Source organism: Pelobates fuscus, chromosome 3, assembly GCF_036172605.1.
Source record: "Pelobates fuscus isolate aPelFus1 chromosome 3, aPelFus1.pri, whole genome shotgun sequence".
NCBI lineage: Eukaryota > Metazoa > Chordata > Amphibia > Anura > Pelobatidae > Pelobates > Pelobates fuscus.
This window is the reverse complement of record NC_086319.1, coordinates 295,942,977-295,956,383: the sequence shown is the minus strand read 5'-3', so window position 1 is coordinate 295,956,383 and position 13,407 is coordinate 295,942,977. Positions and strand designations below refer to the sequence as shown.

General features: G+C 43.6%; 1 protein-coding gene across 2 annotated transcripts in view; it reads right to left on the bottom strand.

Annotated features, from left to right (window-relative positions):
• UACA (uveal autoantigen with coiled-coil domains and ankyrin repeats) overlaps positions 1–11,453 on the bottom strand; it is a 60,643-nt gene extending 49,190 nt beyond the window's left edge. For both annotated transcript variants that reach the window (XM_063448714.1, XM_063448715.1), the window contains exon 1: positions 11,304–11,453. In XM_063448714.1, the coding sequence (XP_063304784.1) occupies positions 11,304–11,351 (48 nt within the window). In that variant the 5' untranslated portion in view covers positions 11,352–11,453. The remainder of the gene's footprint in view (positions 1–11,303) is intronic.
• Positions 11,454–13,407: the final 1,954 nt, after the last annotated feature.

The window sequence follows — 13,407 nt, the reverse complement described above, 5'->3', positions numbered from 1 at the left end:
CTTGCAGAACTAAAAAGTGATGGCACATCCCCTGGCAATCAATACTCTGAGGGTGGCACACTGTAGCGATCAATCCGGGAGATTTGAGCAAACGTGATTTTAGCCTCACTACAATACCAGGTGACCTTTCACAGCTAGGGCTGATACCTGCACACACGGAGTACTTTCAGGGTGCAGAAAGTGAAAGGGAGGGGGCATGTTTATCAGGAAAGGAGCGGGCATGTTTATCAGGAAAAGAGCAGAGACAACAGAAGTGGTGGTCATATTTTGATTAGGTACTTAATCTCTGCTGATGATTTGGGGTAAAATATGTTCACCATAACAAAAAATAAATAAAGGGTTTTATACACTGTTAAATCAGTGTACAGGTCTGTCTTCAATAGATCTCATTCCCTTAAAAGGGATGAAAAAGTCCAATGCATTATTGCAATGCAATAATGAGCAGACTCTGCTGCTACCCTGTGTTCACCTAAAATAGTTCTCTTATCAGCCCAGGATGAGTAGTAGGCACATGCAAAAGGCAATGGGAGTGTAGTCTGGGAGTAACATACTCACTGGTTACAAGAAGGCCTCTAGATTAGGGGTGCCCAAAAGGTAGATCCCCAGATCTTGTAGAACTACAACTCCATTGATGCTTTGCATGCCTTTGGAATAACAAAAGCATAATTATCATTCTTTTTTTATTTATACAGCTCCAGCAAATTCCGTAGTGCTGTACAATGGGTGGACTAACAGACACGTAATTGTAACCAGACAAATGGGCGCACAGGAACAGAGGGGTTGAGGGCCCTCAATGTGCTTACATGCTAGAGGGAGTGGGGTATAGTGACACAAAGGGTATAAGTAGGGGTAATGAAATAGGTTGCACTAAAAGTAAATCACTGAGAACTTAGTAGGTTATTTTTGACAGTTGCAGGAGAGGAAACAGTTTTAAAACATCTGTCGAACTACCTTTTGGGCACGCTTGCTCTAGATAATATACATTGGTACCTGCATTTGCAATTTTTTATAGCACAAATAACACACCAAGAATAACCAACAGCCCTACAAACTATATATAATCCCCATATTTATCAAGTTCAATAACAAACAGACTAAAAGCTATCCCTTGGTTAACTGTTCTACACTGTATCAGAACAGTAAATTCGCAAGAAGCTTTGTCACGTTTTGGCTTTCCACAACTTTAATTCTTAGCAAGAATTACACAGAGGCTTCACCAGGCTTTCTAGTCATTCTTTAAAGAAGGTAATGCTAAGAATATAGACATTCCTGAGATTAATCACCCACACAACAGTAATGGAGGGCTGCACAGACATATCCATTAACGCGCAGGTAACCTGCAGTGGGCCCCTAATGTTATTATCTGTATGGGAATTTCATCTTTCCTAAAAAAATATTCTCCAGAAAAGGATAAGTTAAATATATTAGAAAGAATAATGGACACAACCCCCACATACACACCCTGTAGCTGGAATCTAAAGCATGCAGCGCTCCTGCTTGATGTGGGAGTCAGCACTCAGCAAGCAGAGATAGAGGATTAAAAACAGGCAGACCTGGGTGCTTACACTTTATCGGACTGTAGGATCCAGAAACTGCCAATTATAAAGACATTCCAGAAATCAAAAATCATTACTTGCAGTGTAATTTACTAAAGTGAGAATTCAGAGTGAATACAAAGTGAAGTTAAAAGAGCCAAACTAGATACATTCTCAGTCAGCTTTGCTTTCAGATCAGCTACTCTTAACTTAAATTTGAAATTCACTTTGAAATGCTCACTTTAGTGAATAACCCTGTTAGAATTTGTGAGATTAATATAAAATACTGATTATCTGTACCTGGTATCTCTTAAAGGAACAATATAGGATCAGAAATACAAATGTGTATTCCTGACCCTGTAGTGTTAAATATACAATTTAGCTTCCTGGACCCCCTTGCCCACCCCCTAAATAAGTAGAAAACATACCCTTTCTCTCCTCCCCCCTCCCCCCCCCCCCCCCCATCACCGCACAGGCCTGCCCATGCTAGTCCCTCAGCTGATCCGCCTTCTTTGCTGAGAGCATCGAGAGGCTATTGTGCATGCACAACAAAAACATTGCACCAATCAGCATCTCCACATTGTGCAGTACTGACCCAGGAAGCAACTCTAGTGGAAGTCTGAGTGACGACCACTAGAGGTGTCCTTAGGAAGCAATGTAAACAGCAAAAAGTGTTTACAGCAAAAAGCCTGCAGGGACAGACTAAACCTACCAGAACAACTACATTAAGCTGTATTTGTTCAGGTACCTATAGTGTCCCGCTATGGAGATTTGTATGCTTAGATGCAGGGCTTTTAAAAGCCATTGTATCTGCTTGTTTGTCAAACAAAGGAGTTATACAACTGTATTATACTAGGAGTACCAAGTTCTGCTAAAAATGCTTAACACAATATAAATAAATGATCAATAATTACAGCCTACCATTAGCAAATTATGCAAGTTATTATAAAATGTGAAACAAAGTGCTTGTGCTGTAAAACAATCACAAATGTAAATGAGCAAAATAATTTAGTTTTCCCTCAGGCCATAACATCAAAAGTGCTTTTTACTTCCTCTTTGTGGTCCAAGATCTGTACAACTTGTGCGGTTTAACATGCACAAACTTCTTTGTCGTACTCTCCTCAAGTCTTAAGAGGGAAGGAACTGCATCCACACGCAGGTGCAGTCCACAGGTTGGGAAATATGTGCACACAGACAGTTTCACAAAAAAGGTGTACGTGGGTGTGCACAGACTACATCGTACTTCCAAATTAGTAGAAAATCTGTGCCGGACTCAGAGATAACTCGTGGACCTCCATTCCTCTGAAGGGCCACGCAATATGAAAAACGGGCATCTCAGCGATGATGTACAAATAAAACAATTCTTTATTGAAAGCACGTATGGCCTGGCTCACAGCAAAAAACAAAACAAAAAAAATACGCTTTTTTTTTTACTGTGAATCGAGAAATATGTGGTTTCAATAAAGAATCATTTTATTTGCACATCTCGATGTGATGCCAATTATTCATAGTGTAACACAGGGCTCGAGTCCTGCAGGAATGCGTGGGAACGGCGTTCCTGCACTTTTTTCACAGCAGGAACGCCGTTCCCCCCTGAAGGCACCAACCATGGGGCGGGAAAAAAAAATGCTGCCCCCAAATGGCATCCTGTGTTCCCCCTGTCATGGGGGGGGGTCACCTGATGGACCCCCCGGCGGGTGCCTGTGTACCTATCAGACGTCGTTTGCTGATGCCGGGAGCAGTAAACAGCCCGTGAGGGAGCAGAGCAGGGAGAACATGCCTCACTGCAGCCCCACTGGACCCATCCATGTCAGCTTTCCCAAAAGGTAGGGAGGCTGGGTGGGAAATGTTAATTCTAATAATAATAATAATAATTTGTATATATGTCTGTTCGTGTGTGTGTGTGTGTGTGTGTGTGTGTGTGCTTCTGTTAGTGTATGCATGTGTATGTTTGTGAGTGTGTCAAAATCAGTGAGAGTCTGTTTGTCTATTAGTGCGTGTGTGTGTGTGTCAATGTTTCTTTGTGTCTCTGTCAATGAGTGTGTTACCGTCAGTGGATGTGTGTGCTTAAAGGGACACTTTAGGCACCCAGACAACTTCAGCTCATTGAAGTGGTCTGGGTGCGGTGTCCCAATCCCCTTAAACCTGCAAGTGTAATTATTGCAGGTTCTCAGAAACTGCAATAATTACCTTGATGGGTAACTCCACCTCTAGTGGCTGTCCCACTAGAGGGACTTTCGGGTGGTTCGGTGACCCAAAAGTCGCCTAACTGATGCTGGCCGTCCTCACGCTGTGCATGAGGACATCCAGCATCTGCTAAAAACCCATAGGATGTTATCCCCTTCAGTGTCGAGTGGGGGAGGAGGACCACTATAGGGAATTGTTTTCCTGGCACGATAGTTTTTTTGTTTTTTTTTTAAGGAGCATGAAAAGGTGGAGTCTAAAGAGGAAGGGGTGGGTTCTTAATCAGGAAGAGGTGCACCCTTGACAGGAAGGGGTGGTCAATTTAGGTTAGGGATGTGCTCAGGTTTAGTCATGCCTAGGGCAGCACAAAATTAAAATACACCACTGTGTGAGTGTGAGTATGTCTGTGCTTCTGTCTGTCTGTGTGCACGCGTTTATATATGCATACGAGTGTAATTTTTTTTCCCCCCAGGACTTGACCCCTGGTAACATAACTTAGTACTTCCATTAATTTCATATGATGAGTGGGCAAGGGTTAATGGGAGGGAAAATAAAAAAAATAAGCATACATGACTGTGGTGCTTGGAGTGTCTTTTTCAACTTACTTCCTACTCAGTAGGCTCATAATTAGTATTTTACATTTCCACAAGCATTTTTGTAGAACAATTTCTTCTACTATAGGAAAGCCATTTCACACGTCTATCCATTTCTGCTGTAATTATACGTTTCCTAGGTTTAAACCCTAAATTGCTGAACCACATAATTTAATAGGATGAAACTGTATACAATATTATTCCTTTACATATCTTAATGTTTTATTTTTTTTATTACATAATCCTATTAAACAGACAACCAACCTGATGACAGAGTTATGGATTTCCCAGCCCGAGAACATATATCAGCAACCAGCACCTGTACAAGAATAAGATTGAAATCTATCCAGTTACCTTCCCTACAGCATTTTCCCATAAACTAGTGATACAACTCTAAAAGGTGCTCTGTAGCTTGCCCAAGCAGACATGAAGAACAAGTCAATTCTCAGGGCCAGATCACATGGCTATCCATGTGCAAAATACTTTTTACATATACACAAAGCAACTTCTTATAACTTTCAAATACTGTACATTATGAATCTCAACACTTTCTATACTGTGTGCATACTTAAAAACAAGCCGTTTTCTGAATCATAAATTCAAAATTGACTTTTCTATCTAAAAGATTTCCGTTTCTAATAGAAAGAAAAATGTGAAAACAAGGAGTGATACATGAGGTACCACAGCCTTCAGATTCTCAGAAATAAACAGATAAATTATGAAGCGAGGCAGCAGTTTTTCAGCATTGTAAAGATCAGAAATGCTATTGCGGAGTACAATTTTAGAAAAGACTCTGCTTGCCATGTGCAGGGATAGGATTTTACTTTTTATGCACATCTACAAATTAAAGGATCCTGTTGTTAAACTCCAAATTGCCCAGATATTAGCATCATGTATTTATATTTTAACCTGAACTGGGAAGATGCAAAAGCAATAAATAAAGTAAAAAATAACAAAATAAAAGATAACAGTTTATGGATTTTAAGCTTTGATGCCTTTCGTTCAGCAGGCAAAATTTCTTATATAATTCTAGCTTATTCAGTGCCAGAAGTGCAGAATTCAGACATTGTTAAATACCGTTGACAATACCCGGATAATGCTCCATTCGGACATCAGTGAATAACCCTGAATTGAGCCTTAAAGCAGAACGGTTACCTTTTTGCTTGCAACAGTTCTATTTTACCTACAAATTTTCATATGGTGTCCCAAGTTTTTCCTGCAGCCCAGTCCTCCTGCAGTGATGTTACCTCCTTCACTGGAGAAAGAAGGGGTGAGAGAAGGACACAGCATGGCAGGAGGGGTCTGTGCTGCTACAGACAGTGTCGCCAACCTGCTATGCGTGCTGACAACAGATGCCTAATATGCATAGAATTATCATAAGTCAGCCAGGAAAGCTTGTTCCGTGCCGACTAGTGACGCTGCTGGATGTGGAGTTACAACATGTCCGCAACCTCAGATACCTCAGTATGTGCAACATTTCAAATTGAAATTAGACGCCAAGCACCATGAGCACTTCAAAACACTTAAGTGGTCATGGTGCTTGGAGTTATTATTTAAAGGATCACTAAAGTGTCAGGAAAACAAAGCAGTTTTCCTGACACAATAGTGCCCTGAGGGTGCGGGCTAAAACCCATTCAGCAGTTTACCTTTATCCAGCGTCGGGCTCCCTCGGCGCTGGTGACCTCTCCTCCCCCGCCGACGTCAGCGGAGCCGAATGCGCATGCGTGGCAAGTGCAGCATGCATTCAAAGTGCAAATGCTTTCCTATGGACGCATAATATGCCTCCAGCGTGGCAGATGCACCTCTAGTGGCTGTCCGGACGACAGCCACTAGAGGCTGGATTAACCCCAAATGTAAACACAGCAGTTTCTCTGAAACTGCGATGTTTGTATCTGAAGGGTTAAAAGCTGAGGGACCTGGCACCCAGACCACTTCTTGAGCTGAACTGGTCTGGGTGACTATAGTGTCCCTTTAAGTACAGTACCAATTCTAATACAGTATGTGACCAAGAAATAATAAAAAATAAAAAATAAAAGATTTAATTCACTGTACTAGATCGTTCTTGCTGTTAATGGGAACAGGAAGTATACATGGGATTTTGCTTTAAATATTTTAAACCTTACATCTCCCCATTTACGTTTTATATAGCACTGCTGTTACTGCCTTTTTATTGTAAACGATGATACTGCTCAAATCCTTTTTCAGACAGAATTTAAAGAAGATATATGGCGAGCTGGTGGAAGGAGAGTTAAAGTGATTGTGCAGAGGGAGCTTGCTTCTTCAGACTGAAAGTTGTGTCTCTAATTCAATTCCAGCTAGTTAGAACATCCAAGTCATGAGATCATTTAAAAAACATATGGACTCCAAGATAAGCAGAGCCTTGTATTTCTCAGAATCTAACAAATTATGCAGTTAAGCCCACCGCTTCTGTTATAGTCACGAGAAGGGAAGGGCAACCATAAACCACATTTGAAGATTTCCTCATGATACATTGTGAGTCCTTTAGACTTTAAAGGGATACGGAGATTGATACGGAGTACATGATTTTTTGTATTATGTATCCAAATGAGATGGCTCGTATGTATATATATATATATATATATATATATACATACATACATACATACATACATACACACACACACATACACACACAAAAAACCCCTGCACTCACGCTTTAACCGCTTCACTGCCGGGCGCATCAACCAGAGCTTTATATGACACAGTATCCAAAACGAAATGGCTGCTCACCAGTCTTTAAAAAATGTAATTTTATTTAATGAAGTTTAAAAATAGTGACCACTGGGGGGCGGGGCCTGACAGCCAAGAGGTTCAGCGCTTACCTCTGGGGGAAGCTGAGCTCCCGAAGACAACTCTACAGGCAAGCGCTAAGAGAAACGGAGGCATGGATCCGTCCGGTTACCCGGCGCCTTCTTCGGGGGAACCCCTACCGCTACTATATGGCGGCCTCCAGTAACAAACGGGGGCCGTTCGTGCAAATATCCAATGTTAACATGGCGTTCGAATAGTTGAACGCACTCGATTTCCGTTGAAGTGTTTAAGTTCCAGAGAAGGTAAGAAGTCAGCGGTGTTTGTGCCGTCGTGTATCTGATTTGAGTTCCATGAACTCGACGGCAAAAAAACACTGACCGCGTTCGACTAAATTAAAATGGCCGCCGCCACATGTTCGTATGTCCGACTACTTCGACTGTATCCGAAGTGCCACTTCAAAAGTGCAAAGCTGTTCCCATATATTTTAAAGGGGCAGCAACAGTGTATTAAAGTTCAATATGCCCAAAAAGGGCTTTTAAAGGGCCATACATCCCAGGGGCTATAGTCACATGGTAAAAGGCTAGCCATCAGTCCTCTCCAAGAACAAGTGGCGAAGGGCACTTCGTCACAGGCAGCAAATACCTAACTGGTGCTGCAGGATGTGAACCTCTCTAAAGAAAGAGGAGTCCTACATAGCTGACACTCATATATGGACAGATGGGGAAAATACATGTGACCATAGAAAATAAGGTTACTATACATGTTGGCAAGGTATGTTGCTTGAATAGACCACAACAAAATGAGCAAAAATGATTGCATAATTATTGAATAACAAATCTTCCTGTAGTCAAAAGGTCTGTTTCTCTCTGGTTAGATAAGAACTGTGAAGAAGAAGAAAGCAAAGAAGTAGAACAGAGGTATGCAACCTTCAACAGTCCAGATGTTGTGGACTACATCTCCCATAATGCTCTTAAAGCCATAATGTTGGTGGCAAAGCATCAGGGGAGGTGTAGTGAACAACATCTGGAGTGACGAACATGGCCTACCACTGAAGGAGAAAAAAAAAAAAAAAAGGTTAAGGAAACCGTTTAAAAAAAAAAAAAAAAAAAAAGTCTTCCATTCTAATATCTTAGTCAACATTAATAGAGCGTGTTATAGTATGAATAAAAGTTTTACAGCACTCTATAACTAATAAATATAGAGGAAATTATCCTAAGAGTCATTTGTTTAGGTAAGTTATCAGCTAGGAATGCAATGGGAAAAAATATATAGGCGCAGGCTGGAAATTTCTGTTCAGAGAGAGGAAAAAAAAACATATCAACAAAAGGAAATCTATTTGGCTTTCATAGATAGAGGGGTCTCCTCCCTCCTACATAGACCTCCTCCGTAGGATATGGAAACAATACGATGTTATTAGGTTACATATACAAACAAGGGTAATATTTTACAATTAATCATTTTACATGGACAAAAAGTGGGGGACTTGACTAGTTAGCAAAAAAAAAAGCCGGTGGCAGAGGAGATTCTATATCCATAAGGTCGTTTGTTTACAAGATGGACCCCTACCTAACCTGTCTGTTTTTGGAAGAATATTGAATGGTACAGCCTGGAGCATTAATGAAGAAGTGGCAGGACTTGAAAAACAACTCAAGATATGCTTTAACCTACGTTTCTCCTAGAGTTAGAAGCTATGAAGATGAAAGCAGGCCTGTCACCGTCAAGTATGTTGATGGTATGTTGCAGGGGAGGACACATTAAGAAAAAGCACATCTGTAACTATGCCTCCATTGCCCTACAGTGGCATCACTAACAGGTGTTACAGAAAAAAAAAAAATAATAATAATAATAATAATAATAATAATGTTATATGGATGATATCAAAATGTCTTAAATCAAAAGAATCTTTTTGTGAAAAAAAAAAAGAAGTACACAGAAGACATGCTGTAAACTCGGCTATCACAAAGTGATTTTAAAATTCCTGCACAGCATTGTTTCTCCTTTTTTCAGTTAATGTTCAAAACCTTCCTCACCTTGCAGTTTGCGTATCCAATGTTTTAAATTGAACCCTGACGCAGTATATTAAAAAATACACACAATTTACTGCATTTCAAAGAGCGCAGGCATTTTCTGTGTGAAAAGAAAACAAGAATAATGTGATGTCTGACACTTATGATGAACAATGTATATTTTACGAATAAATCATCGCATTTTCTACCGAATAAAGATTAAATTACTATAATAGTGAGGAGAAAAAACAAAAAAAAAAAAAACATTGTTCTATAATGTGCCATCATTGTGTACTTGCTTTAAAGGTTTGAGAATATTTTTACCATATCTATTCCATCAATCAAAATGTTTTCCTTTCTACACTCCCATACCCGCAGCTATATGAGCAGGGAGCTTGAAAAGGCATGGAGTATCATTTTTCATGGAATTACATTTACACATGTGAAACTGGTTTTCCAAGAAATAAAAAGTAAAACTTTGCCCCAACATCAGAGCAGATTTAAAGAGATTAGTGAAAAATATATTAAATGCAAAACATTCAACTATTTACAACAGCACACACCATGACACCAGATCAATAAAGTCAGGGGAGTGGGAAGTACAATTGAATTTCACTGTCCCTGAGTAATATGTTGGAAAGAGACAAACACTGCAAGGGGGAGGTGGGGCGTAATATATAGCACCTGGAGATAAAAAGAATAGATAAACAGTTCCTGGATTTAAACCTGCTCTGTAAAGGCTATAGCAAAGAATGAAATGCATGCAGCAATGGGACTGTGGTTGTGAAGACCCTAATTCAACACATGATGACAGATCCCCTGTGGCACGGAAAATATCACATGTCAGATGGCTGCTTACTAACAGGATAATGCTTTAAAGCATGGTGCGCAAGTAACTCTTATTTGGTTTTTAGTTCATTATAGTGGTTATGATGCCCATAGTACACACCCCATGCCTGCACCCCAATAGTCCCCCCAGTACACACCCCATGCCTGCACCCCAATAGTCCCCCCAGTACACACCCCAATAGTCCCCCCAGTACACACCCCATGCCTGCACCCCAATAGTCCCCCCAGTACACACCCCAATAGTCCCCCCAGTACACACCCCATGCCTGCACCCAATAGTCCCCCCAGTACACACCCCATGCCTGCACCCAATAGTCACCCCAGTACACACCCCATGCCTGCACCCCAATAGTCACCCCAGTACACACCCCATGCCTGCACCCCAATAGTCACCCCAGTACACACCCCATGCCTGCACCCCAATAGTCACCCCAGTACACACCCCATGCCTGCACCCCAATAGTCACCCCAGTACACACCCCATGCCTGCACCCCAATAGTCACCCCAGTACACACCCCATGCCTGCACCCCAATAGTCCCCCCCAGTACACACCCCATGCCTGCACCCCAATAGTCCCCCCCAGTACACACCCCATGCCTGCACCCCAATAGTCCCCCCCAGTACACACCCCATGCCTGCACCCCAATAGTCCCCCCCAGTACACACCCCATGCCTGCACCCCAATAGTCCCCCCCAGTACACACCCCATGCCTGCACCCCAATAGTCCCCCCCAGTACACACCCCATGCCTGCACCCCAATAGTCCCCCCAGTACACACCCCATGCCTGCACCCCAATAGTCCCCCCCAGTACACACCCCATGCCTGCACCCCAATAGTCCCCCCCAGTACACACCCCATGCCTGCACCCCAATAGTCCCCCCAGTACACACCCCATGCCTGCACCCCAATAGTCCCCCAGTACACACCCCATGCCTGCACCCCAATAGTCCCCCAGTACACACCCCATGCCTGCACCCCAATAGTCCCCCCAGTACAAACCCCATGCCTGCACCCCAATAGTCCCCCCAGTACAAACCCCATGCCTGCACCCCAATAGTCCCCCCAGTACACACCCCATGCCTGCACCCCAATAGTCCCCCCAGTACACACCCCATGCCTGCACCCCAATAGTCCCCCCAGTACAAACCCCATGCCTGCACCCCAATAGTCCCCCCAGTACACACCCCAATAGTCCCCCCAGTACACACCCCAATAGTCCCCCCAGTACACACCCCATGCCTGCACCCCAATAGTCCCCCCAGTACAAACCCCATGCCTGCACCCAGCTCTTTCCCCAGTGCACCCTGATTGAGCCATACAGCTCCCCCTGTCTCCCATTCTCTCCCCTGCCAGCACTCACTGTGATATTAACTTCATGTTTCTTCAGCCTGGATTTCAAGCTCTTCATGGTGGCCTCCCCCCGGGTGTCACTGGCACATGCCAAGCAGTGCCTTTCACTCGTCTCACTCCGCCAGCTTTACTCGCACTTTCTCCCAGTGTTGCCCTCAGCGCTGAGCCGCTCCTATCCCCTCAACCAATCCGCTTGCTCTCTGCGTTTAGACGAGCCGACTCTCAGCCAATCGTCAGAGTGGTAAAGTTTAGGGGGCGGAACTTCCTCTGGGAAGTTTTCCCAACAGTTCAGGCACACCTTTCGGCGGGAGTGTGACGTCACGCAGGTGGACGGTGGTCTCAGTATAAAGCCCTGTGTACACAGAGACACTGATAGACTGGCAATAGCCACCATGTCACAGGAGAGGCTCAGGATTGCATGTCCATTGTGAAACCATTGGCAGCTATGCAGTGCCAGCTAATAAGGGTTTCAAAGAAAGTCCCTAATATTTAAAAGACATCAGAGTATTGGGTAAAATGATTAATGCTAATTAACCCCTTAAGGACACACGACATGTGTGACATGTCATGATTCCCTTTTATTTCAGAAGTTTGGTCCTTACGGGGTTAAAGGTGATTCTCAACGTTTTATTCAATGGTTTAATAGTCAAATGGACAAGGAGGGACACTTTTACTTTAGGGTTTTCAGTGTGGCCAAGGCTGTTCTGACAAACGTGAGGTGACGACTTACTGATAATTTATGCAACGAAAATATTATGTCCTGTAGAACAATGTATCTTATTTACACAGGCTGATTTATATTATTATTATTATATTTATGTAAGCGCCAACAAATTCCGTAGCGCTTTACGATGGGTGGACTAACAAACATGCAGACATCCCAAGTGTCCCGGTAGGTCAGGAATGCTCCTGTATTTGTAGATTGTCTCCCTGACACCCTCAAGTGTTAAACAATATCATGGTAATCACACACAATCTGACATACTATATATATATCAGATTGTTTGTGTTATTCCCCCACATGGCTATTATTTCTGAGCAGGAGCGGAGTCTGGCTCTTAAAGAGCCAGGCACCCGGCTGGGCCTCTGCTCAGAAATAATATTCAGGGGGAGGGAGGTTCTTAATATATGCTAAATGCCCTTAATTTATTGCAGTATCTGCCGACTATGATGAAGTGATAAACAGGGAGGGAGGAAGCTGCAGTGAGCATATCATGCTCACTCCCATCAGCCTCAGCCAGGACACAAGGTAAGCTAAGGGTGACTGCAGATCAAATTGTTATGCCTTGTATGTGTGTCAGTGTCCGTATCTGTGAGGGTATGTGTATATGTCAGTGACTGTATCTGTGTGTCAAGGTGTATGCATGAGTCCGTGTGTGTAAATAGTTGTGTTCTGTCATAATAAAATATCATGTCATACATGTTTGGTGGCTGTGTGCGCTTTGGGACTTCGGCAGGTCTTCGGCAGAGGGTAGGGTCTAGACAGGACATACTTGTGTATTAGGGACCGGGCTGCATTTCCCACGAGTCTAACAAGGCATTTGCCTTGGGCGGCAATAAAAATGCCCCATAAGCGCCCTGGCAGATTACCTGTTCGCCTCTTTCATGGGGTGCCTAAGAGCTGGCCCGCTGGCCACCTCAGGGCCTCCCGAGGCTTTGAAATGTTTCCAGTGCTCCTGGGGGGCGGGCGCGAATGAGCCCACTGAGCTCTTCCTGCTTGGCTCCCTCGTGCCCCACAGTGATGATGGGAGCCGGGATATGATGTCACCCGGCTCCCGGCATCACTGAGCGGTGAGGGAGCTGAGCAGGAGGATTACAGCTCCCTCGCTGCCACGCCTGCAAGCCCAGCCAGACCACCAGCCCAGCCAGACAGCTCCAATGGACGCCAGGGAATAATGCACTCCAGCTCTCCCCAAGGTAGAGATGCTGGGTGGATTAACCCCTTAAGGACCAAACTTCTGGAATAAAAGGGAATCATGACATGTAACACGTCATGTGTCCTTAAAGGGAAACTCCAGTGCCAGAAAAACGATCCGTTTTTCTGGCACTGGAGGGTCCCTCTCCCTCCCACCCCGCAATTCCTGGTTACTGAAGGGGTGAAAACCCCTTCAGTC